The 27,754-nt window shown below is 41.3% G+C and overlaps 1 protein-coding gene across 1 annotated transcript in view; it reads right to left on the bottom strand.

Moving 5' to 3' along the window:
• The window catches only part of LOC106090296 (uncharacterized), an 878,040-nt gene that overhangs the window by 332,777 nt on the left and 517,509 nt on the right, over positions 1-27,754 (bottom strand). The window contains exons 3-4 of the mRNA XM_059360384.1: positions 11,750-17,326; positions 6,414-6,671 (exon numbers count right to left, since the gene is read on the bottom strand). Of these exons, the coding sequence (XP_059216367.1) occupies positions 6,414-6,671; positions 11,750-17,326 (5,835 nt within the window). The remainder of the gene's footprint in view (positions 1-6,413; positions 6,672-11,749; positions 17,327-27,754) is intronic.

The following is a 27,754-nucleotide window of genomic DNA, read 5'->3' as shown; positions in this document are numbered from 1 at the left end:
AAAAAGAGAATGTCAAGCCACGAACCCCGCGCTACCCACAAAATCGTTAATTGTTTTCAATACCACTCCCCTAAGTTGGTTTCTGTCTGATATTGTGTCTCCACCCAAGTACTGGTATCTATTGGACGCGAAAGCCGGGCAATGACAAAGGAAATGCTTCAACGTGTCATCATCTTCCCCGCATGCCCTACACATGCTATCACTTGCCGCACCGATTTTACATAAGTGAGCTCGTAGTCCTATGTGTCCTGTTATGATACCAATAGCTATACTGACCTCCTTCTTGCTTCCTTTAAGTAATACTATTGTCTTCCCACGATATGTATCCCCACATAGGATTTTCGCCGTCCTACCGACCGTTTCCCTATTCCACAATGTTGCAAGCGCATTCGTGGCCCACTCCCTCAACTCGGACTGCGTCGACCCGAAAGGCTTCGGGTTAACCAAGTTTATTGACTGCAGTCCTCTTGCCTTCGCCGCCAAATCGTCTGCCCTTTCATTTCCCCTTACTCCGTTATGGCCCGGCACCCAAACGATGCGGATTTTCCCATCCTCAGAGAAGGCGTTAATCTCCTTCTTACACTGCAAGACTGTTCGGACGGTAGTCCTGGTTGTTATTGCCCTTAGGCAATTTTACTGTCGGTAAAGATGTTCACAATCGACGTCCTCGCGTTAGCACCACACCACTCCACGCATTCCGTAATCGTCTGGATCTGCACCTGCAGGACCGTATTATGGTCAGGCAGTCTAAAACAGATATCAGTCCCTGGGTTTTCAATGTAAACCACCAGGCCCACTCTATCCTCTAGCTTTGATCCATCCGTGTAACATGATATTCCAGATGGCAATACTACGGTTCCGTCAATTCAAGACTGTGCAGATGGCAGCAGTGCCTCGCACTCGACTTCAAAGTTCATCTCAAGTATCCGATCGGAAACCTCTTCCCTTCCTTCCAGGTTTCCTATCGTCGCCTCGTAAGCGTGGTCCTCATCGCTCCGACTATGCGGACATGGTCTCTGAACCTGTTGTATGGCCCTTATGATGCACTTTTTCTCCATAGCAGTCTACCAAACTACTGAGGCGTAAGTAAATATTGGTCTTATCACGCTCCTGTAGAGCCTGTGGACTATCCTAGTATTCAGGCCCCATTTCGAGCCTACTGCCCGTCTACATAGTGCCCAATATTTGTGAGCCTTCTCAGTACGCTCCTGAACGCGACACTTCCAATTCAGTTTCCTGTCCAAGATCACACCTAAGTATTTGACCTTGTCAGATATCGAAATAGTTCTATTGAGGAAATGTGGTGCAAATTATAATATCGTCTGCATAGCAGACGGGTTCAAATCCCGCCTCATTCAGTATCCGTAATAGGTTATTTATGGTGGTCTCCCATAGAAATGGCGATAAAATACCCACTGTGGAGTGCCTCGTGCCACCTTCCCTTATATTAATTTCATGGGACCCACAATATATCCACCTGTTCCTTAGCATATGGTATTTCCAGTCGCTAAGGACTGGATCAGTATGTCGGTCCGCTCATTGATAAAAACACTCTCAAGGTCAATGCATACCGCCAATGTGTACGTCTTAGCATCGAAGGATTCTTCTATTTTATGCACAACCTCGTGCAGGGCTGTCTACACCGACCTTCCTTTAACATAGGCATGCTGTTTGTATTTGAGCAGTTCGATGGATGTCCTACTTTGTATCATCGTGTCCACAATATGTTCCATGGTTTTGAGTAGAAAGGACGTAAGGGTTATAGATCTGTAGGCCTTTGATGTCGCATAACTTTCCTTGTCGGGCTTGGGTATAAACACAACCTTTGTTTCCTGCCAGGCTTTCGGAGAATATGCAAGTCCTACGCACGCTGTTAAATATAGTGGCCAGATGGTGTGCCATATAGTAGGTCCCTTTCTGTAGTAACGTCGGAATTATTCCATCAGGTCCGGATGACTTAAATTGTTTGAAGCTACTCAAGGCTTCCTTTCCCATAAATTCCTTAATGATAAACCTTCGATCAACCTTTCCAAGAATCTGGTGTATCTGTGAGTCCCGTCGAGGATACGATAGTCTCTGCACTTCCTGCCGTCTCCCCCACTGCACGGCATGATGTCTCAATATGAAGATCATTGTCTATCCTAGTCTTCCCAGTCTTGAAAAACACAGCCTTGGGACCGTATATTTTTTTAAACTTTTAGTTTTGTTCAAATATTGGGTTGCCCAAAAAGTAATTGCGCATTATTTAAAAGAAATTAAATGCATTTTCAATAAAACTTAGAATGAACTTTAATCAAATATACTTTTTTACACTTTTTTTCTAAAGCAAGCTAAAAGTAACAGCTGATAACTGACAGAAGAAAGAATGCAATTACAGAGTCACAAGCTGTGAAAAAATTTGTCAACGCCGACTATATGAAAAATCCGCAATTATTTTTGGGCATCCCTATAATACCAAAAGCTATACAGACCTCCTTTTTACTTCCTTTCAGTAATAGAATGATAGTATGGCGAATTTTATATATCTTAAGGATGTCTAGTTTAAGCGAAATGTGGTAATTGCTTATGTCCAAGGTTATTTCACTTTGAGAAACACTGAAACGAATATATAAGTCCTATGAAGCCGGATCGTGAGATTACTAGTCTATTACTGGTGGGAAGTTTGAAGGAGGTTAGTATGGGTCTCGGTATCATAATGGGTTGGACGTTGGAACATTTCTTGTGTCAATGCCCGGCCTTCGCGGCTAACAGACTTGGCTGCGATCGAACCAACTTAGGGACATACTCTTCGGATTAAGGGAGCAAATTGCAAATTTTGCCCATGAACATTCCACTAAGGAACAAACTTCTCACATATCAATGAGTTCAGTCCGATTCAAGTTTAAGTACAATGATAAGGGTCCTCCTTATTATAGCCGAGTCCGGACGGCATGCCTCAGTGCGACACCTCTTTGGAGACAAGTTTTACATGGCATAGTACATTAGGAGGGGAAAACCAGCGCTGAAAATTTTTTTCTGATGGTCTCGCCAGGATTCGAACCCAGGCATTCAGCGTCATAGGCGGACATGCTAACCTCTACGCTACGGTGGCCTCCAAGCTAATTATTGGCTTAATTGTATATCCATAGTAGCATGTATGTATGTCCAAAAGTGGCAAAAACTTTTCTGTTGTGATTTCCAACAACCGTAACAAGAATGATCCGCATGTGCGAATTCTAGTCCTGCAGTAGGATGTTCGGTTGAAAGTGGGGAGTAAGTCCGAAGAGTATATACTGAATGTACACGACCGTTGTGAGACCAGTGTTGACGCATAGAGCACACTTATGATAGAAGGCTCTGGAGAAGAGTGCACGACCCAAGGAACTTCGAAAGATACAGAGACTGGCCTTTGTCGGGATCACGGGGGCCTTAAGATTCGCAACGCAGGTGGGTCTGGAGGCGATGCTGAATTTACAACCTGTTGAGGTACTTATTCTCTGAGGGAACTTGGTATGCTGAGAGAAGGGGGATGCGGCCAGGCTCTGGAGAAGAGTGCACGACCCAAGGAACTTCGAAAGATACAGAGACTGGCCTTTGTCGGGATCACGGGGGCCTTAAGATTCGCAACGCAGGTGGGTCTGGAGGCGATGCTGAATTTACAACCTGTTGAGGTACTTATTCTCTGAGGGAACTTGGTATGCTGAGAGAAGGGGGATGCGGCCACTGCTCCATTCTAAAGGCCATGGATGCGGGAGGAAGTCTAAAGAGGGTCTCAGACTACCTGTCTACAGTACTGATTCGGGAGAGGTTGTTCCGGATTCGTTTTCCCGGAAGGGAAGAGTGGAAGCGAATGCTGTGGTTGAGTTGCATGAGCCCTAGGTCTTCACTGACGGCTGCTGGATGGAGACAGGGACAGGACTGGGGTTTACTCGGAGACACTCAATATCAGTATGTCAGTTTGATCCTGGAGGAGGGCACGATCTTTCAGACAGAGGTCTGAGTCATTACGTTGGCCGCAAATGTTCAAAGATGGACATGCCACCTTCAAAACTGGATGGTTGTTGGGCTGCCAGTTTACCGGAAGAGAACGAGGGAGTTGGTGCCCCTCGATAAGGGGTCACTTAGTACGATTACAGAAGTCATAACTGGACAATGTGCGATATGCCAAATGGCCAAGCGCATTGGAGTCCCGCATGGCTACTGTGAATGATATCTTAATGAGTGTGGGGAGGAGACGATCCGCTATGCGTGCTCCGTTCATTCCCGCGTGTACTATGGCACAGGCTTTCCATCCTAGGGAGGAGGTTCTTCTCCGAGTTTGCAGATGTTTCCCTGGGGAGGCTCCCCAGATACCAGGTCTTCCTTTTCTTGCTTGGGTGTTACAACGTTCCGAACTGGCCTAGGAGTGAAATCACCTTTCGGGGCATCCTACCCATTCAATATAAAACACTGATCCTTGTACGTCCATAACCAGGTATAATATTCTTAGAAATGTATCTTCCGATTTTAATTCTTGAGCCTATAGAGGGCATTTTCCTTATTTGAAAAAGTATGCAATCCGCGCTCTTACTTTTTATACCCTCCACCATAAGATGGGGGGTATACTAATTTCTTCATTCTGATTGTAACTACTCGAAATATTCGTCTGAGACCCCATAAAGTATATATATTCTTGATCGTCATGAAATTTTATGTCGATCTAGCCATGTCCGTCCGTCTGTCCGTCCGTCCGTCCGTCCGTCTGTCTGTCGAAAGCACGCTAACTTCCGAAGGAGTAAAGCTAGCCGATTGAAATTTTGCACAAATACTTCTTATTAGTGTAGGTCGGTTGGTATTGTAAATGGGCCATTTCGGTCCATGTTTTGATATAGCTGCCATATAAACCGATCTTGGGTCTTGACTTCTTGAGCCTCTAGAGTGCGTAATTCTTATCCGCGTGGGATGAAATTTTGCACGACGTGTTTTGTTATGATATCCAACAACTGTGTCAAGTATGGTTCAAATCGGTTTATAACCTGATATAGCTGCCATATAAACCGATATTGGGTCTTGACTTCTTGAGCCTCTAGAGTGCGCAATTCTTATCCGATTGGGATGAAATTTTGCACGACGTGTTTTGTTATGATATCCAACAACTGTGCCAAGTATGGTTCAAATCGGTTCATAACCTGATATAGCTGCCATATAAACCGATCTGGGGTCTTGATTTCTTGAGCCTCTAGAGTGCGCAATTCTTATCCGATTGGGATGAAATTTTGCACGACGTGTTTTGTTATTATATCCAACAACTTTGCCAAGTATGGTTCAAATCGGTCCATAACCTGATATAGCTGCCATATAAACCGATCTTGGGTCTTGACTTCTTGAGCCTCTAGAGTGCGCAATTCTTATCCGATTGGGATGAACTTTTGCACGACGTGTTTTGTTATGATATCCAACAACTGTGCCAAGTATGGTTCAAATCGGTTCATAACCTGATATAGCTGCCATATAAACCGATCTTGGGTCTTGATTTCTTGAGCCTCCAGAGTGCGCAATTCTTATCCGATTGGGATGAAATTTTGCACGACGTGTTTTGTTACGATATCCAACAACTGTTCCAAGTATGGTTCAAATCGGTTCATAACCTTATATAGCTGTCATATAAACCAATCTTGGGTCTTGACTTCTTGAGCCTCTAGAGGTCGCAATTATTATCCGATTTGCCTGAAATTTTGTACGACGGATTCTCTCATGACCATTAACATACGTGTTTATTATGGTCTGAATCGGTATATAGCCCGATACAGCTCCCATATAAATCGATCTCTCTATTTAACTTCTTGAGCCCACAAAGGGCGCAATTCTTATTCGAATTGGATGACATTTTACACAGGTCTCCAACATATAATTTAATTCTGGTCCAAACCGGACCATATCTTGATATCGCTCTAATAGCAGAGCAAATCTTTTTCTTATATCCTTTTTTTGCCTAAGAAGAAATGCCGGGAAAAGAACTCGACAAATGCGATCCATGGTGGAGGGTATATAAGATTCGGCCCGGCCGAACTTAGCACGCTTTTACTTGTTTCTCATTAAACTCTACGCGGGGCAATCTTAGTTTATGGCTTTAGGAAAATTATAGCAAACTACTTAGTTGGCCAAACAAGAACGACACTAACCACACTTACATACATACATATATGAACAAGTACTAACATGTCAAAATGAAACCACACACACGTTTAGATGTCTCTTTGATGAATTCATTTTAAACGATGGAGTCACAAACTACGCGAATGTTTAGATAGACTTGCATTTATGTTCTGCCATTACAATGGCCTAATTGATGAGCTATCGTTACCATCATCAAGGTCTCGTTCTTACACACATGGACGAACACTTTGTCAAACAGCATTGATGGACAACATGCTTTTGAGGTGGCAAGGACATACCTTCAATGGAGATGTATGGTCGAGGCGAAACATTATCAAATGACCGATTAATAACAGATGTTGATGGTGGCATCGATGACTCTGCGGTCATGAGGCAATGGTCGTCATGCTGTTCGTGGAATAGTTGATTTCCTTGCACTGATGTCGGTGCCAGTAAATTTGATGTCATCATCATCGTATCCGTCGTATACGCTGCAGAATTACTTCCAGTCTTTGTGGTATCATCGTGTTGCGTATTTGTGATTTTTTTCACTGGTGCTAGAAATAGAATCAAATTGTTCACACAGGACAAAGGTGGGAGGAATTTCCATTGCTGTACGGGCAGTACGTATAATCTTTAGTGTGCATGTATGTGAGTATGTACATTAAATGGCTGCGATATAGCCCCTATGTGGTCTTATTTGACCCTTGCATAATTATTACTAGTTAATGGTCAGTTATGCCACATGTGAAGTTCACTATGCTAGCTGCGTGGAACTATTCGAGTATCCATCAAATCAATTTGTAATATTTGGCGATTTTAAATGGATTTTTCGGTAAAGAGGAATATAAAAGAAACGTTTTACAGTGTGAAATAAACGCACCTTAAAAGTGAATAAATATCAGTGTGATATTGTTATCGTCAGCAGTATAATTTAAAAATGTATTAATCTTGTTGTCCACGTAAGAAATTCCTTGTTTAAGATAGTCTCATGTTCACAATGGCATAGGAACCATATGTTGTTTTAAGTTTCATCGATATTGTTGCAAAAAGTTCGTGAATTAGGACTGGAAGCTAGGATTTAGCCTTCCCATTATCCGTTTCAAAGTAACGGAACTATTTACAGTTTCTTTTTATGTGCTACTTGTGAGGAAGTAGACAAAGACATTACCGTATACATTAGTAGACAAAGACTTTACCCACTAACGAAAATCCTAAAAATCTAAGACCCTGTTCATTTGTCTGTCGCAGCACGCTGCAAATATTGACAAGTAAAAAAGGCATTAGATATTAAACACATTTCGCCAGAAGCCTGTGAAAATCCATCGTTTATGAACTCGTAGCAGCTATATCGAACTATGGTGCGATCTGTGCTAAACCCAGCACGGACTTCGAGGGTATAACCCAGTTTACCATACAAATGTTGAGCAAAATCGGGTTATAAATACGCAAGACCTAAAATCGGAAGATCAATATATGTAACAGCTATATCCTAATGTGGTCCGATATGAATCATACTCTACATGAATGGCGAAGGGACTGACACAGTTCACAATAAAAAATTTCAGCGAAATCGGGTTATAAATGCAGCTTCTATGGGACCCAAGACCATTTATCGGAAGGTCGGTCTATATAAGGGCTATAGATAAAGTCGGATATAGTCCATCCTCGAACTTAACCTGGCAATGGACAAAAAAGGAATCTGTGCAAAGTTTGAGCTCATGATCTGATGTTTTAAAGAATGTTGAGTGATAATCAACAGACGGATAGACGTACGAAAGGACTGACATGGCTAGATTGTCCTAGAATTCTACGAGGTATAAAAATATATATTTTGTCAAAGGATGAGCGAGTGGGATAAAGGTTTAAAGTAGAAATAGAAAGCTATATATGAATATAGACCGATCTAAACCATATTTAAGTCGGATATCGGGAGGCCTTGATCAACTCACTATTTCAAGTTCAGCGAAATCGGATAATAATTGCGGCTTTTATGGGCTTAAGACCTCAAATCAAAAACTCGTTGTTTCGAGTTTCAGCGAAATAGCGATCTGAACCATATTTGAATCGGATGCCGGGAGGCTTAAATCAACTCACTGTTTCCATTTTCATCGAAATCGGATAATAAATGCTCCTGTTACGGGCTCAAGACCCAAAATCGGCATATCAGTCAATATGGCAGCTATATGTCAATATGAACCGAAATAGGCCATGTTTGGATTGAATAGCGGAGCATGTAGAACATTTTCCTGTTTCAAATTTCAGCGAAATCGGATCAAAAATTTGGCTCTTACAGGCTTAAGACCCTAAATCGCAGATCGGTCTATAAGGCAGCTATATCCAAATATAGTTTGATTTCGCCTATTCAAGAGCTTAGAAGAAGAATAGAAGAAATACGAGTCTGTGCAAAATTTCAACTTAACTTCTCAATTTTTGAAGACTGTAGCGTGTTTACAATTGACTGACACACGGACGGACAGGCACAGAGGACAGGCTAAATAGTCTTAGAATTTTACGACGATCACAAAAATATATATGCTTTGTAGGGTCGGAAATGGTGGTGGGCATAAAAATGGAACAAGTAAAAGCATACTAAGTTCGGCCAGGTCGAATCTTATATACCCTTCACCTCGGATCATATTTGTCAAATTCTTTGAGCGATATCTCTCTATAGGCAAACAAAGGATAATGGATAAGAATTGCTTTGCTATTTGAGCTAAACCAAGTTATGAGCCGATTGGGCCCATACTTTTGCTGTTGGAGACCAAAGTGGAATTCATTGTGCAAAGTTTCAATTCCAGGATAAGAATAGCGCCCATTGTGGCTCATCGGGAGATCGGTTTATATGAGAGTTATATCAGGTTGTGAACCGATTTAGACCATACTTGGCACAGTAGCTGGAAATCAAAACATAGTTTCAGCCAAATCCGTTAATAATTGCGGCCGGTAGCGGCTTAAGAAATGAAGATCCCAGAATGGTTTATATCGGAGCTATATCAGGTTATGATCCGATGTGGGCCATACTTTGCACAGTTTTTGATGGTCACAACACTTCATTCAAAATATCAGTCAAATCGGGTAATAATTGTGCCCTCTAGCTGCTCAAGAATCAAGATCCGAAATCGGATTATATGGGAGCTATAACAGAGTTTGAACCGATTTAGACAATACTTGGCACACTTCATTCAAAATTTCAGTCAAATCGGATAGTAATTGCTCCTTCTAGCGGCTAAAGAAGTCAAGATCCGCTATCGGTTTATACGGAAGCTATATCAGGTTACCAACCGATTTGTGCCATATAAGGCACAGTTGTGGGAAGTAAACACAAGTAAAAAGGCGTTAAGTTCCGCTGGGCCGAACTCTGGATACCCACCACCTGGGGTATATATGTAAACATCCTTTCTTCACAATCCGGTGAAAAATGGATAATTTTTGCGTGAGTGGTCTAATAAGTACATTGTAAAATTTTCTAAAAAAAATATTGGTCTTTTTGGTAGCTATACCCAAATGTAGACCGATCTGAACAATATATGACACGGATGTCGAAAAGCCTAACATAAGACAATGTGTCAAATTTCATGGAAATCGAGTTTTAAATGCGCCTTTTAGGGGGCCAAGACTTTAAATCGAGAGATCGGTCTATATAGCAGCTATATCCAAATCTGGGCCGATCTGGGCCAAATATAAGAGGGATGTCAAAGCACTTAACACAACACACTGTCCCAAATTTCGGTGAGATCGGACAAAAAGTGCGTCTTTTATGGGCCCTAGACCATAAATTGAGAGATCGGGCTATATAGCAGCTATATTAAAATCTGGACCGTTTGGGGCCAGATTTAAGCAGGATATCGAAAGCCCTATCACAACTCTCTGTCGTAAATTTCGGCGACATCGGACATTAAACGCGTCTTTTATGGGTCCAAACCTTAAAGTGATCAGAACCGATCTGAGCTAAATTGCAGAAAGATGTCCAGAGGCGTAGCACAACTCATTGTCCCAAATTTCGTCGAAATTGGAAAATAAATACGCCTTTTATGGGCCTAAGACCTCAAATCTGAACCGATCTGGGCCAAATTGAAGAAGGATGTCGAAAGCCCAAACACAACTCACTGCCCCAAATTTTGGCAAATTGAAGAAGGATGTCGAAGAGCACAACTCACTGTCCAAATTTCAGCAAAATCGGATAATAAATTTGTTTTTTGGGTCTTAGACCTTAAATTGGTGGATCGCTCTAAATGGGGGCTATATCAAGATAGAGCCCATATCTTGTATCTGTGAAAAATTTCAGCTCAATATCTCTACCTTTAAAAATTGTAGCGTGATTTCAACAGACAGACGGACAGAAGGACGGGAATGGCTAGATCGTCTTAGATTTTAACGACGATCAAGAATGTATATACTTTATACTTATATGATTCGATGTGTTGCAAACGGAATAAGGAAATGAAAATACCCCTATCCTTCGGTGGTGGGTATAAAATAGTGTGCAATTTCGGCCAAATTGGATAAGAATTGTGCCCTCTGAAGGCCTAAGAAGACAAGAACCTGGATCGGTTTATGTGGCAGCTATACCAAAACATGGACCGATTTGATCCATCTATAATCCTAACCGACCTACACTAATAAGAAGCATTTGTGTTAAATTTTATGCTCTTGGCTTTACTCCTTCAAAAGTTAGCGTGCTTTCGACAGACAGACGGAAGGACAGACTAGATCGACTTTAAATGTCATGACGATCAAGAAAGTATATACTTCATGGAGTCTAAGATGCATAGTTCGAGGTGTTACAAACAGAATGAGGTATTAGTAGACTTCCATCTTATGGTGGAAGGTATAAAAAGCAAGCTATGAACTGTAGACCAGCAGACAGGACGCCTAGAGAAAACATGATAGTGCCGATGATGGTGGCCTAACCAACCACCACAACGTCCACTAATGTTGTGTTTGTTCTGTAAGGCTCGCTCATATGGGGCGATTGGTTTATATGGGAGCAACATCAGGTAATAAACCATTTTGGACTATACTTGTCACATTAGTTGTAACATTAGTTGTAAATCAATCAAAAACTCCTTGTTCAAAATTTCTGCCCAAGCGGATAAGAATTGAGCCCTATAGAGGCTCAAGAAGTCAACATTCAATATCGGCAGCTATAGCGAAACATGAACCGATATGGCACATTTAAAATCCCAACCGACCTAAAACCAATAGGATGTTTTTGTGTGAAATTTCAGAAACGTTATCGAAAATCATCTCTAAAATAACAATAAATCTTTCAAGTTTGTAGCTGTACGTTTGCAAAGTTTCAGACTCATAGGGAGCTTTTAATGGCTTTAGCTTTATATTATTATGTCGCCAACCCCATGAATGTAGAGCTTATCGAAAGCGATGTACTTAACTTGCTTCCTCATAGAGCAAATGTCCTGGGTGCACGTTTAGGACATGCTTTAATGGTCAATTTCAACACAAAAACATTTCTGTCCTAATGAAGATGTCATTGTATGGTGCATAAATGTTCAGCACGTTTTAAGTATTTATTTTGATGTGGTCGTTAGAACTGACACACTGAGTTTTAACGCTCATATTGGGAGCGGATGTGCGTGCTTGATTGGTGTATTGAGGTATGGATGCTTGCTACCTGAATTCCGTGTATTAAAACGCTGTAATTCATCTTCGTCATCATCATCGTAGTCGTCGACTTCGTTAACGAATTGTTGGTCGGTTTCTGCATGTGGAATTGGCAAAGCTGTGCACTCTCGGGCGCCACCATTCGCCGGAATATTATCCTCAGCTTTTAAAGTAGTTTGATTCTTGGCTAACGAATCAATTACAATGGCATGGTTGACAACTGCAGGTGGTAGGACAGCTGCGGTGCGCACCAATAACCCTACATTGTGACCTTCCACCTGTGGCACATATGCCATTGCCGTTGGTTTATTGTGGCAGGCTGAATTGTTGGTTCTATTCATAGCGCGTGCCGGAGAGGGAGTACGAGCCCTGCCTTTGCTGCTGTGAGATAATGTAACTTCCACAACATTTAATCCAAACGGCGAAGCGGACCTTCTGGGAACATGCGGTTCTATAAAGGCCGGTGGATATTTGCGTATGGGCGAAATTTTGTCAGAAGTGTTAAAATCCTCAAATGGTGGTGGTGGCGGCGGTGGAGGTGGCGGTGGGCTAGGCACCACCACCGAATTCAAGCCAAATGGTGAGTTGGATCTAGTTGGTGGTAGAGGCTCCACCAATGGAGCTGGATATTTTCGTAGCGGTTCGCTAGTTTCATTATTGCGACCAGGTGAGGCTCTCGTTGGAGGACTTTTGCTTTTTTTGCTGTTAACGGCTCGACGTGTCGGCGATATTGACACACTGCGTTGTTTCGATGGAGTTGTTGCAAACGGTGACACTGAACGTCGTGTGGTGGCCACATGCGGCTCCACTAATGCTTTGGGATATTTTCGTATGGTTTGAATTGAATCATTGTCATGTGCCTCTGTCGATAGCGGCGGTGGTGGGGGAGGAGGTGGCAGAGGGGGTGTGGGACATCGGACTTCTTGTTTTTTGGTGATGGGCGGTGAAGGTGTTCCTTGCCTGCAGCTTATCACAGTGTCCACAGCATTGAGGCCAAATGGTGAGGCGGCACGTTTGGGTATGTGTGGCTCAATTAGAGGAGCTGGATATCTTCCTGTGTGCATGCTTACCTCTCTATCAGTTTCCAGCTGTGCTGTTTCTAATGTGTCTTGATGCAGATGCTGCTGCTGATTTTGTAGTCTAGTTTGTATGCGTGGTTTTGAAGGCACCGTTGATTGCATTTCAACGAGACCACTTGTCGTCCGTGTAGTTGATGCTGTCACAGCACCACTGCTCTTGCCACTCGGACTGTGTGTTGGCACATTTGCCAAGATTTGCAGTTCACCGATGCCAGTGTGCTTTTTTTCGTCCATGGATTTTCTAGTTGTTTCTGCAATATCACCACCTTCAATCGAGGTGTTTTTTGTTCCCTGTCCCACGGCCATGGAGCTACTAACTTGCATGTCCCCCCAAGAGATTTGACGTTCTGTTACATAGGGACTACGTACTTCATATGAAGACTTGTAAGTGTCGCCAGCAGCAATTTCCTTTGCCTGCTGGTCATGTGGCTGCTTGGCATTCTTGTCAATCACCGTTGGTTTTTTGTCTCCTTGATGCTGTGCTCGGTTGGCTGCCGGAGAACGATGATGTTGAACCTTGGAGTTCATTAGTTGTTTGTCATATTTGGGAAATTGCTTATCAGCTATAATGCCCCGAGAATTTTTAATAACCAATTTGAGCTGAGATTCATTTCGTTTACCACGACGTGATTGTAATGACGGCCCAATTGGTTCCTGCTTCTGTGCATCATGGTGATCAGCATCTTTACTCTGGCCGACACTACTCATCAACATGGATGGGCTTGGAACAGGGCCATGGCTAACAATTTTCTTGCTATGGCCAGAAAATGATGATGTGGTTTGATTTAAATTTGATTTCGTCACCTCAGCAGTTGAGGTTGCATCAGCAATCACTGCACCATGTTTGTCGTTAGGGCTGACTTTAGCCTGAGGGTATTTCTGCTCCTTTCCCTTTGTGCAGCATTTGCCAAGCGTGTCTATTACTTGACCGATAAGTTGTTGCTGTTGATGACGTGCTGCTATAAAATCGGAAACTAGATTTTTTCCCTCCACCAACATATCTGGGGCCTGCTTTTCTTGAGACGAGTTTATAACTTGATTGCCAGTGGCACCTAAAAGCTCGTAGTTTGCCACCACATTTGTCATATTCTTAAGTTTTTGTCGCTGCTGTAGGTGATTAGGTGGACGATGAGGCATGAGTTCTGGCGATTGGGTTTGGCAGCTATTTCGTGCCGATAGAGGCTGTGGCTCACCTGTTTGTTTTTCCTGTTTCTTTGCATCCTTTTTGACCTTTCGCTCCCGCTCCTTAACCCGAACATTATCCTCACTAACGGTTACATAGGATGCCCTTTGAGCCGTTGGCCGAGTCTCAAATGTTAATTCTAAAGGTTGCATTTGCCTTAGGTTGTCAATAAGTGGCTGTAGGCTTTTGTGGTTGGCTGTAATATCAGCCTGCTCGTATTCCTTTAAATGGGTGGTCAACTTATTTAGATCCATCAGGACCTTATCCACAATGGCGGTATTCTCTTGGTCATTTGAAGCCGATTGTGTTGAGGCTGGTGGTTTTGCTGTTACAGTGGCCTCCTTGTTGTGCGATAATGTGGTGGTTGTTAATGTGGATTTTGACTGCGTTGCCGAGTGGTGCGCTTGATTAGATTGCGGCTGTTGCTGTTGTTGCTCAACATCCTGCATGATGTGTGAAATTTTTCTAAGAATCTCTTGCAAGGGTGTCGTCGTCTCACATGACTGCGAGTTATGATTTTCTTCCAACTTCCCATTATCGTGCGATTCAGCTTTGTCGGGTTGTTGTGGTGGCGTGATGATATTCCCTCCCCCCTCTCTTCCCTCGCGAAGGGAGCATTTTAGAGCAGTTTTAGCATTTTCGATGTATGCATCAATTTGCCTTAGGTGCTCGGTTATGGATTTCTGAATGTGCTCATATTTGGCCGTTAGGCTGGCAATCTCATTTTTATGCTGATTTTTTTCAATTGTTTCCGCTTCAATATCTTTTTTAATTCCAGACTCACTTGGATGTTGGCAAACGGATGGTGGTGGTGGTGGGTTCATTGATGATGGCAATGTTTGATCTGTTGTTGGCTGGGGTTTTTGCTGTTGTTGGCTGTTGGAAGCTTGTATCGCCTGTATGGTTATGCGCGAGAGGGGCATACCATTAGTGGGATCATAGGGGCCATATAGGTATTCACCATCTGTGTAATAAATACCTCTTTGGGTTTTATCACTTTCATGGGGTTTGTTGGTTTGGCTGGAACCTGTGCTGGAGTCGGCACTGTTGTTGCAATTGTTGCTCTGCCCCATAGCTGGGTGTGTTGTCTTGGTGACAGTACCATCATCTGAGCCAGGGGCCGATGCATATGTATGTATGACCCCTTGGGGTGTTGTTAGTGGTGCTGATGGTAATAGTATTGTTGGCGATGGCGGTACTGTTGTTGACACCGCTGAAGCACCAGCACAGTCACCGTCACCGTCACCAGCTGCTTTGGGCTCTGTGATGCCACTGTTGACTTTGATGCTGTCTTTGCCAGAGCTGCTATTATTTAACTGCGATTTACGTTTAGTGTTGACACTTGTTTGACGTGTAAGCTGTATGCCGTTGGGTGTGCTTGGCAAGCGTGTTACATATGTTTCTGGCTCCGGCACAGGACCTGAAGCTTTATTGCCATTTGCCTGCTGCTGTGGCTGTTTTATAACCTCTGGGGTAGATTTCATAGATTCTGGTTTAAAAGATGACATTAAATTTTCATTTGACTTTAAATGGTTGACTGCCTCTGATTCAGCAGTGGCCGAAGTGTCCTTTTTAATTTTGTTGTTTTTTGTCGTCTTGACTTTTTGTGACTCGCTGCCTACCTCGTTTTGCAGTATATTGGCTTTAAGCTGCCCGCCCGTTTCCAGCCAATGGTGCATTGCTTCCTCGCTGGGTGAGGGTACAATGGTTAAGGCTGCCGGTATGTAAGCCACCGTATTGTCTTGTAAATCTATTGAACGCAAATAAATACAGGCATCATCGTACATTTGTGAGTTTTTGGGAGATTTAGACAAAAGCTGCTCTGAGCCATCTTGTTGGCTTTCCAAAGAAATTGGTATTTGGTGTATTAACTCTGTGTCTTTTATCTGCGACCGATTGGTGGATGGGGGTACATGGGGCGGCTGTGGTAGTGGCATCTTCTCCAAATCGTCCATCATGGCTTTTCGGGGATGATTTAAAGATTTCACCTGTATTTCATGTTCCTCCGCATCAGCATCGTAGCATATCTTAATCTCAGTGGCCATTTTTATGGAGCGTCTTTGTAATTTCGGCGACTTTTGCTCGCCAATATCTGTCACAGCATTGCGGGGCTTTTGTGGTGGCAATTGACGACGTGTTGTATATTTGGAGTCGCGGCCCCTCTCCAAGGAGAATGATTGGCGTTTAGGATGATAATGTTTGCCACTGGGTGGCTGTAGAGGTTTGGTCTTAGTGCTTTTATCACATTGGGATGCGGCATTGAGGTTTTCATAGCTAAACCATTTTTTGCAAGAGGTTAGTTGTTCGAAGAATTGCCTTTTGGGCTCCACCAGGCCTATATCTTCATCTGCTGCTTTGGTCTCAGGGTGTGAAAAGCCTTTGGATTTGGGTAAGCTAGTGGCTTGATAGGCCTCATCCTCTTCCTCGGATTCGTCCTGATGCTGCTCCTGTACCTGCTGCCCATCTGTGGGTTGTTTGGTGAGATCTTTGTACGGACTTAGTGGCGATTCCTTGGTTTTAACTTTGCCATCGTTTATAATATTAGAATCGCTTATGCTAGGGTGTTGCCATGCAACTTTGATTTTCGATGACAGATTTGTGTTGTTTTCTTCCTGTACGTAGCCGTTGACTAATTCTTTTTCATCGGTCTTTGAAGCATCATTTGAGTTAAACGTTTTTGCTGATTTTTTTGGAAGATTTTTTTGCTCAGTTCTTTTGTCTTCTTGCGGGAGTTTGAACAATTCATCCGTTGTCTTGGAACTTTGGTTCGACAAGTAGTTCTCTAAAGGATATCTTATTTGCGGCTCTTGTTGATGTTGCCGTCGTTGTCGCTGTATTCGCACCTCTTTGGCCGTGGGTTCAATTATCCTAGTGGGACTATTGAATTTTTCCCGTATCGCATCAATGCCATGACGTCTGCAGACGCTCTCATCAAATTGCAAGGCATTGTCTGTCGAGGTACTGCGTACATGGTGTTCGTGTAGTCGATTTGTCCAAGTGTCTCCGCTATTCTTGGATTGAGTTTGGCAATTAAGTCTTTTGCCAGCTTCTGTGTCTGGCGGAGTTACTATCATTGTTTCCGGTGGCCAGCTATGTTCACGTTTATGTAGATTTCTCCGAGTTGCCAAGCGATTTATCTTTAAAACTGTATCACGGTCAATGGTGATGTCGTGTTGATGGTTCAAGTACTGCGTTTTGATTTGTTCCAGCTGCTGGTGATGCAATGGCGTGTGCGGCCTTTCCTCAAAGCGTTGCCTCGAACGACTTTTTCTCTCGGTGCTAGCTTTTTCACTTCTGGCCGGGCAGGTGGTGAACATTTCAATGGCTATGTTTGCATGTTCACATGTATTGTTGTGTGTGTGTGTGTGTGTGTGTGTTGTTGTTGTTGTTGTAACCATTTTTCATTCCGGAAGACAACAATCACAAACGAGAAGATTAGGCATAGGGGGAGGATAAGGAAGCGGGGACACAAGTAGTAGCTTTTTGTTAAATCATTCGCATTTTACTAACTGTATTGGAGTGTATCAGTGTCTGTTTAGCTGTGTGTTGCTTGCAGATGTATTTTTTTAGCTTTTTGTCTAGTTTCTGAGGGATTTTATTTTATGATCGTTTTGGGAAAAATTTCTTATATTAATTTTCCAGCAATATATTTCATTTTAATAGCTAAATTTATTACTCACACAAAGACACACAAATACCTGCATCAAACTCCGTTTTCTCTTTTTTTGTCATCTTTGTTTATCGTTGTTGTTGTATACAGATTCCCCCATGTCGAAGAAAACGGTAACAGAAAGCCAGAACATTTGTCATATTTTTGTGCTTTATTCCAATTCTTACATGGCTTTATCCCCAAAGCATAGCAAATGGTTTTGACAAAAATTTTGCTGTGAGAAATTGTCTTTAAACGAGTTGATTTTTTTTGCAAAATGATGGATCATTATTTGCTTTTTAAGATAATTTTTTATAGTTTTCTTGCGATAAGCTATGATGTGCCAAATTCAATTATCAAACCAAAGAACATTTTCCACAAACAATTCAGAGTTTGATGTTTTCCTAACCATCGTTGTGCAGGGAGCAATTACATAAGTACAAGTACAATGATTAAGACTTAATCATGCTTATTTATTGCACCCACTTAATTTAATTTGATCATTGATTTTGTTTTTTAATGCATTTCGTGTACATAGACTTAAAATCTTACTCCACTTCTAGGTGTGGATATTAATCTTCCCCATGCCACTATGGGCATGCACCTAAGAGCATTCGGCTTGTTGTGCTATCTAAATACTAACAAATAAAAACCTGTTAGGTTCGGCCTTGGCGAAAAATAACCATCCCCTTTTATAACAACTCCATTGCAATACAACAAACTACAATATCCATAGTAATGGTCTGGATCATATTTGATTCAGGTCCCGAGAACTCTTGCACAACCCTACGGGAAATGTGTAGTCAATTGCCCCAAATAGTAGGAATGGAATAGGTTTGGGACCTGTTCCATTTTCCTCAGGGAACTTAAAGTTTCAGCGAAATGAGGTAACAAATCAGTTTTTTATGGGATTAAGAACCTAAATTGGATGATCGATCTATATGTCAGCTATATCTTAATAAAGTCTGATCTAGACCATATGTTGGTCGGATGACGAAAGGCTTAATACATGTCAATGTATCAAATCGGGTAATAAATGCAGCTTTTTTATGTGTAAGACCCTCAATCGGCAGATCGGTTTATATGGCAGCTGTATCTAAATATTTTCTGATCTGGACCATATTAAGGTGTGATGACGGATGGTAAAAACAATATACCTGTCCTATCGTGGTGGGTATAAAAAATAACTTCGGAAAGGAAAATCAAAGTTGGGAATTCCGTGCTACTTACAGAATCCTTAATTGGTAATGTGTCACCACCCAAGCCGGGCAATGATATTGGAAAAGCTCCAACGCACCCCCACATACTCTACACATGCTCTCACTTGCCGCACTGATTTTGCATAAGTGAGCTCGTAGTCCTATATGTCCCGTCATGATACCAAAAGCTATACTCATATACCTCATTGATACTTCCTTTCAAAAATAGCTTTGTCTTATCATGATCCGGATCTTTCCACATGATTTTCGCCGTCCTACCGACCGTTTCGCTGTTCCACTTCCAGGCCAACTCTGTTCTCTAGTCTTGGTTCATCTGTAAAGTATGATTTATTAGATGGCAATACCGTTAATACAAGACTGTGCCTCTGCCAGCAGTCTCGCACTCGACCTCAAGTGTCATCTCAGGAATCCGATCGGAAGCCAATTCTGATCCATCCCGGTTTCCTATTGTTTCTTCGGTTAATTCAAGATGGTATGACCTACTCCTATCCTTCATCCATTCTCCCATCGCACTTAATCTGTATGTCAATGGGTCGGAGATCTAAAATTGTCTCTAGTGTCCTAGTGGGCGTGGTTCTCATCGCTCTGCATATGCCAAGACAATATGTTCTTAGAACCTGTTGTATTATCCTTACGTTGCACTTCTCCTCCGTCGCTGAGTACTGAGGCGTAACTACGCGATTCAGGCCCCATTTCGAGCCTGTCTACATAGGGCCCAACATCTGTGAGCCTTCTCAGTATGCTCTTGAATGTGACACTTCCAATTCAGTTTCCTGTTCGTATTTGACATTGTCAGATATCGAAATCGTTCTATTGAGGAAACGTAGTGCGTCAATTTTGCCCACATTAGTCTTACCCGTGAATAGGCAGATTTCAGTCTTCTCTGGGTTAACATTGAGACCTCTGGGTCTAGCCCAGTCGTATGCCATCTGCAAGACCCTTTCGGCCCTCTAAGAAGTATTATAACATCTTCTGTATAGCAGATGGGTTCGAAACCCTCCTCAGGCAGCATCCTTAATAGTTTATTTACGGGTGTAACCCAAAGGAGTAGCAATAAAATGCCATGCATAAAAGCCATGTAAAAACTTATCCACAAAGAGTTGTCGCAGTGCGGCACGCCGTTCGGACTCGGCTATAAAAAGGAGGTTCATAAACGTTGAGCTTAAACTTGCATCAGACTAAACTCATTGATATGTGATAAGTGTGCCCTTGTTCTTCAATGTAATGTTCCTCGAAACACTTCTGAACCAAAGAGTATATTTTGTTTCGATTTTTCTTTTATCTCCTCAATCGTAGCAAAACGCTTTCCTTTCATCGATGTCTTCAGTTTTAGGAAGAGGAAAATTCAGCGAGGCCAATCCGGTGAATGCGCTGGTTGAGGCATTATAACTGTTTTGTTTTAGGCCAAAAACTCATGACAAGTATGGATGTGTGAGCTGGTGCGTTAGGAATTAGGAAAAAAACATGATGCCCTTCGCCATAGCAGTCGAAGAAAACAGTGAGGAAAACCTTCACATTTGACCGAACTTGACGTGCTTTTTTCGATCTTGGCTCTTCTAGACATTTCCATTGGGGAGATTGGGCTTTGGTTTCAATGCCATAGCCCCACATCCATGATTCGTCACCAGCTATGACCTTTTTGTGGTAATCTGGATCGTCGTTGACGATGTTAAAAAACAAGTAAGAGCGTTCTAAGTTCGGGCAGGCTGAATCTTATATCCCTCCACCATGGATCGCATTTGTCGAGTTCTTTGCGTGGTTTCTCTTTTTAGCCAAACAAAGAATACTAAATAAGAACTGTTATGCTATTGGAGCTATATCAAGTTATATCCGATTAAGACCACAAATGAATTGAACGGATAAGAATTGGGCCTTGTAGGGGCTCAGGCCCTTAGGTGTCCAAAAACGTTGACTTCTCATTTTATTTTTAACGTACCGGAATAAAAAAAGCCATTCGGTGACAATTCAGAACTATAAGGCGGTTGAATCATCAAAAATGTAGTTGTTTGAGCCGATGTGTGATAGCTCTCATTGTCGTAGTGAAGAGTGATCCGTCTTCGATGGTTGGTTTTCCCGATTTTTTGAAAGACAACTCGCAAACAAATGGTTGTGTACCACTCAGTATTGACTGTTCTACGTTGTTCTAGTGGTTCGAGTGCGACATGTCCAGTTTTTCCGAAAAAACAACAGGCGATCATTTGCTTGGAAGTTCTTCGTGTGCGAGGAGCTTTCGTTAGATTTGGCTCATCTTAAAACACCCATACATTCGACTGCTGTATACTTTCGGGTTTATATGCGTAAATACACGATTTATCACCTTTCACGATGTCATATGGGTGTTGAAGCACCGCGATGGTATCTTTGTAGCCTTTCTTTCGACCGATCGACACGAGCCTTTTTTGAGCGATTGACAAATTGTGTGGGATCCAATGCGAACAAATTTTTTTGAGGTCAATATTCATTGTATGTATGCCTAAGGTTGTCTCAATCTCACGGAAGGTCACACGACGATCTTGCAATATCACTTGGCGCACAGCATCAACGGTTTTTGGAACAACCACTGATTTTGGACGACCTTCACGAATCTCGTTTTTGAGTGAACTACGACTTCGTTTGAATTCATAATTCCATCGATAAACACCGGTCCTTGATGGAACTTCATCGCCAAAAATTTAAGTAAGCTCATAGATGCACTGTTGTTGAGTTAATCCACGTCGAAAGTTGTAAAAAAAATCGCACGAAAATGTTCACGATTTAATTTAATTTTTTGGGCGAGATGAATCTTTTAAGTTACTATAAAGAACACAAATAGCGCTCGTATTTCAAAACGTTCTGAGTACGTATACCCCCAAAAATGTCAAGCTTTGCACAACACAAGGCTTGTCAAATCCCGAATTAAAAAAGGCAGCCCTCGTTAAATGTCGAAGAGCACACCGAAACACGACTAACCTTTTTATCTGCCAAACACAAACTGACAATCCGAAATGGCTGATATTACCAACATAGATGTACCAATTTAACAGAAAACCAGTAAAGAAAGGCAAAAGTCGGGTGGTGCCGACTTTATAATACCCTACACCTACCCTATAGTTACAAAGTGCGAGCTATATCTAATTCCGAACCAATTTTGATGGACCTCGGTGGATGTTTTCAGATGGGTTATTAAAATATCCGTATTAAATTTCGAACAAATATGTTCAAACTGTAATAACTACGGTTGACAAATGACAACATTATTGCAAATTACCCAAATCTCACTACCATATATATGGGAGCTACATCTACATCTGAACATATATCTAAATCCAAATTTGAACCGATTTCTATGAAATTTGCCAGTAATGTTGAAAGTCAAGAGAAAACTCTTTCTGTCAAATTTCGAGATAATCGGTTAACAAATGACCATTTTATTGCAGTATTACTGCAAATCGGACAAACGTATATATGCGAGCTATATCCAAATTGAACCGATTTTTTCCAATTTCAATAGGCTTCTTTTCTAGGCCGAAAAAGATGCCCATACCAAATTTGAAGAGGATCCGGATTTCGAGCGAATAGCTTAACGCATTCGTATGCTATAGTGATTTCCGCAGATGGACGGACGGAGTACTTTTGGGGTCGCAGATCAATTTTGCGAGGTGTTACAAACGGAATGATCAGATAAGTAATATCCCCGAAATGTCTTGAAAGGTTTAAATTCGACTAAGACAGAAGTGGTTCATTTCTCCATCAGTAAAGAACAACAACAAGTTATCCACGTAGAAAACCGTCTGATTGGGAGAAGAGAATCTTCCATATACTGAAAGCGTTAAATACCTGGGGGTTTTCCTGGCAGGAAATGGAACTTCAAATCCAATATTCTGATTAGGGAAATAAAGACAGATCTGGTCCTATACACCTACAAAAGGGCCATTGGCAAAAGTTTGTGGTATAAACGGCACTGGCTATATACTGAAGATGCCAGATCTTTAATGTAATATGGAGTTGTATTAGGGTCGACGGTGTGTAAAAACTCCACCTACTGTTCAATACTCACTCAGATCCCAAATTCAGTTCATCAGATACTTATGTGGCACGATCAAGACTTGGAAAGGTCTAACGATTTGCTATCGTTGGCTAGAATATACGTCTCCGGCATTGTGTCCGTTCTGACAGGTTACTAACTGTCTCATCGGAAATCATGCTGATAGACTAAAGATTGCAATTAACGACTTCTGCTGAAGCTGGGAGGACGTCGAGGAACAGAAGACTATCTGATATGTATGTGTCCCGCACTGTCAAGCAAATGGAGTTCCACTTTAGGTTCTCCTTTCCTAGAGGAGTTTAATATTTGCAAGATGTTGAGCTTCCTTAAAGGAACTGGATGTTTCAATTTTGAGAACTAGTCATCTTGTTCCTGACACATCATAAAGGGTATTCATTATGATTTACATAGCAAATCTACTCTTGATTTTCTTTGGCACTTCGTGCTTATTGCAGGAAAACTATCAAAAACTCTTGTTTTGCTCATATTTTGATTTAAATTTTTAAAACGAAATTTGTATTTTTATTTTTTTTTTTTAAACGGACAACGATTGATTTATTGATCATTTTTTTTAAATTGTTTTTATTCGTTCTATTATATAAGATATTTTTCCCTGAAAACGAAATTTATTCAAATCAACAGATAAATAGGATAATGAAACATGGTGAATAACAATTAGGATTAAGAGGAATACGAATCACATTTTATTAATAATAAATGTTAACCTTTGAAAACTTCATTTAAAAGTTTCTTAACCAGGGACTCGAATTAAAGCGGCGAAGTTTTTACAACTTTACAACATTAAGTGCAGAACAGTTTTCAATCTTGAACCCTCCCCGTTCCGATAAAAAAGATATATGTTTTGACCTACGCATTTTGACAGGAAAGTATAGAGGTGTGATGGAAACACTCAGATATATGTTTATTATACCCTCCACCATAAGATGGGGGGTATACTAATTTCGTCATTCTGTTTGTAACTACTCGAAATATTCGTCTGAGACCCCATAAAGTATATATATTCTTGATCGTCGTGACAATTTATGGCGATCTATCCATGTCCGTCCGTCTGTCCGTCCGTCCGTCCGTCCGTCTGTCCGTCCGTCCGTCCGTCCGTCCGTCCGTCCGTCCGTCTGTCTGTCGAAAGCACGCTAACTTCAGAAGGAGTAAAGCTAGCCACTTGAAATTTTGCACAAATACATCTTATTGGTGTAGGTCGGTTGGTATTGTAAATGGGCCATATCGTTCCATGTTTTGATATAGCTGCCATATAAACCGATCTTGGGTCTTGACTTCTTGAGCCTCTAGAGTGCGCAATTCTTATCCGATTGGAATGAAATTTTGCACGACGTGTTTTGTTATGATATCCAACAACTGTGCCAAGTATAGTTCAAATCGGTCCATAACCTGATATAGCTGTCATATAAACCGATCTTGGGTCTTGACTTCTTGAGTCTCTAGCGTGCGCAATTCTTATCCGATTGAAATGAAATTTTGTACGACGTGTTTTGTTATGATATCCAATAACTGTGCCAAGTATGGTTCAAATCGGTTCATAACCTGATATAGCTGCTATATAAACCGATCTTGGGTCTTGACTTCTTGAGCCTCTAGAGGGTGCAATTCTTATCCGAATGGAATGGAATTTCGCACGACGTGTTTTGTTATGATACCCAACAACTGTGTCAAGTATGGTTCAAATTGGTCTATAACCTGATATAGCTGCCATATAAACCGATCTTGGGTCTTGACTTCTTGAGCCTCTAGAGGGCACAATTCTTACCCGATTTGAATGAATTTTTGCACGAAGTATTTCGTTATGATATCCAACAACTGTGCCAAGTATGGTTGAAATCGGTCCATAACCTGATATAGCTGTCATATAAACAGATCTGGGGATTTGACTTCTTGAGCTTCTAGAGGGCGCAATTCCTATCCGATTTGGCTGAAATTTTGCATGACGAATTTTATTTTTACGTTCAACAACTGTGTCAAATAAGGTTCAAATCGGTTCATAACCTGATATAGCTGCCATATAAACCGATCTGGGATCTTGACTTCTTGACCCCTAGAGGTCGCAATTATTATCCGATATGCCTGAAATTTTGTACGACGGATCCTCTCATGACCACCAACAAAGGTGTTTATTATGGTCTGAATCGGTCTATAGCCCGATACAGATCCCATATAACTCTCTATTTTACTTCGTGAACCCCAATGAGCGCAATTCTTATACGAATTGGCTGAAATTTTACACAGGTCTCCAAAATATAATTTAATTGTGGTCCGAACCGGACCATATCTTGATATCGTTTTAATAGCAGAGCAACTCTTTTCTTATATCCTCTTTTGCCTTAGAAGAGATGCCGGGAAAAGAACTCGACAAATGCGATCCATGGTGGAGGGTATATAAGATTCGGCCCGGCCGAACTTAGCACGCTTTTACTTGTTTTTTCTAGTCCCTCCCTTAACGTTGCTATATGCTTTCACTATAATCACTGCTTAAAGCTACTTTTTTTTAACGTTAGCATGTAAACATATTGGAATTGAGGTACCAAACATTCCTCTTAAAAATATGAAACAACGTGGAAAATTGGGTAATAAATGTAATTTTTATGGGCTGAATACACTAAACCAGAAGAAAGCTATATCAATGATCAGATCTAGACCATATCGGTGCAGGTGTCAATCCAAATGCGGTCCGCCATTGATCACATAAAGCAAAGATATTGAGGTATCTAATACAACTCACTGTGCCAAATTTTAGAGAAATCAAGTACGAATTAGAACTTTTATGGTCCCACTACCTAACATCGGGGGAACGGTCTATATGGTGTGTATATATACATAAATATAGTCCAAACAATTCACCATTCGAAATTTGGAGATTTTTCATATTCTAATTAAACCTGCATATCGTAAAACCAATAAGGAAAAGCAAAAGTTTATATCTAATTCTGAACAAATTTTTATGGACCTCGGCGGATGTTTTCAGTTGGTTTTTTAAACAATTCGTATCAAATTTCGAGCAAATATGTTCATACTGTAATAACTATGGTTGACAAATTACAACATTATTGCAAATTTGCCAAAATCAGACGAACATATATATGGGAGCTCTATCTAAATTTGAATCGATGTCGGCTAAACTTCTTCTATTTTTCTAGTGGTAATCGTCGAAGAAAGCGTTGTGCAAAATTTTAGCAAGATTGGTCAATAAATGGGGTTACAGTGGCTCTAAAAGTGAAAATCGTGCGAAATACAAGACAAAAATTTCCCAATATAGTACCGGAAATGAAAAATTGTACGTTTAGTACCGCAATATGGCAACCTAAATTGGGATGCCAAAAGAGTTTTTTTTTTTACATTTAGAAACAAAAAAGTACTAACAAGTAAAAGTGTGCTAAGTTCGGCCGGGCCGAGTCTTATATACCCTCCACCATGGATCACATTTGTCGAGTTCTTTTCCGGCATCTCTTCTTAGGCAAAAAAAAGGATATAAGAAAAGATTTGCTCTGCTATTAGAGCGATATCAAGATATGGTCGGGTTTGGACCACAATTAAATTATATGTTTGAGACCTGTGTAAAATGTCAGCCAATCCGAATAAGAATTGCGATTTATATGGGAGCTGTATCGGCCTATAGACCCATTCAGGCCATAATAAACACGTATGTTAATGGTCATGAGAGAATCCGTCGTACAAAATTTCAGGCAAATCGGATAATAATTGCGACCTCTAGAGGCTCAATAAGTCAAGATCCCAGATCGGTTTATATGGCAGCTATATCAGGTTATGAACCGACTTGTACTTTTTTACATAGTTGTTGAAAGTAACAATAACAAGTAAGAGCGTGCTAAGTTCGGCCGGGCCGAATCTTATATACCCTCCACCATTGATCGCATTTGTCGAGTTCTATGCGCGGTATCTCTTTTTAGACAAATAATAATAATTGAATAAGAACTGTTATCCTATTGGAGCTATATCAAGTTATAGTTCGATTTGGACCATAATTGAATGCTGATTGACATTGTAGAAGTCATTGTGTAATATTTCAGTTCATTCGGATAAAAATTGCGCCTTGTAAGGGCTCAAGAAGCAAAATCGGGAGATAGGTTTATATGGGAGCTGTATCAAGCTATTGATTGATTCAGACCATACTAGACACGTATATTGAAGGTCATGAGAGAAGGCATTGTACAATTTCAGCCAAATCGGATGAGAATTGCGCCCTCTAGAGGTTCGAGAAGTCAAGATCCCAGATCGGTTTATATGGCAGCTATATCAGGTTCTATATCGATTTAGGCCATACTTAGCACAGTTATTGGAAGTCATAACAAAACACCTCATGCAAAATTTAAGCCAAATCGGATGAGAATTGCGCCATCACTTGGCTCAAGAAGTCAAGATCCAAGATCGGTTTATATGACAGCTATACCAGATTATGAACTGATTTGAATCATACTTAGCACAGTTGTTGAAACTAATACCAAAACACTACGTGCAAAATTTTAGTTAAATCGGACGATAATTGCGCCCTCTAGAGGCTCAAGAAGTCAAGACCCAAGATCGGTTTATATGACAGCTATACCAGATTATGAACCGATTTGAACCATACTTGGCAAAATTGTTGGACATCACAACAAAATACGTCGTGCAAAATTTCATTCCAATCGGATAAGATTTGCGCCTTCTAGAGGTTCAAGAAGTCAAGACCCAAGATCGGTTTATATGGCAGCTATATCAGGTTATGGACCGATTTATACCATACTTTGCACAATTGTTGGATATCATACCAAAACACGTCGTGCAAAATTTCATTCAAATCGAATAAGAATTGCGCACTCTAGAGGCTCAAGA

The sequence above is a fragment of the Stomoxys calcitrans genome, chromosome 1 (genome assembly GCF_963082655.1).
Source record: "Stomoxys calcitrans chromosome 1, idStoCalc2.1, whole genome shotgun sequence".
NCBI lineage: Eukaryota > Metazoa > Arthropoda > Insecta > Diptera > Muscidae > Stomoxys > Stomoxys calcitrans.
This window is presented reverse-complemented; position numbering and strand designations above follow the sequence as displayed.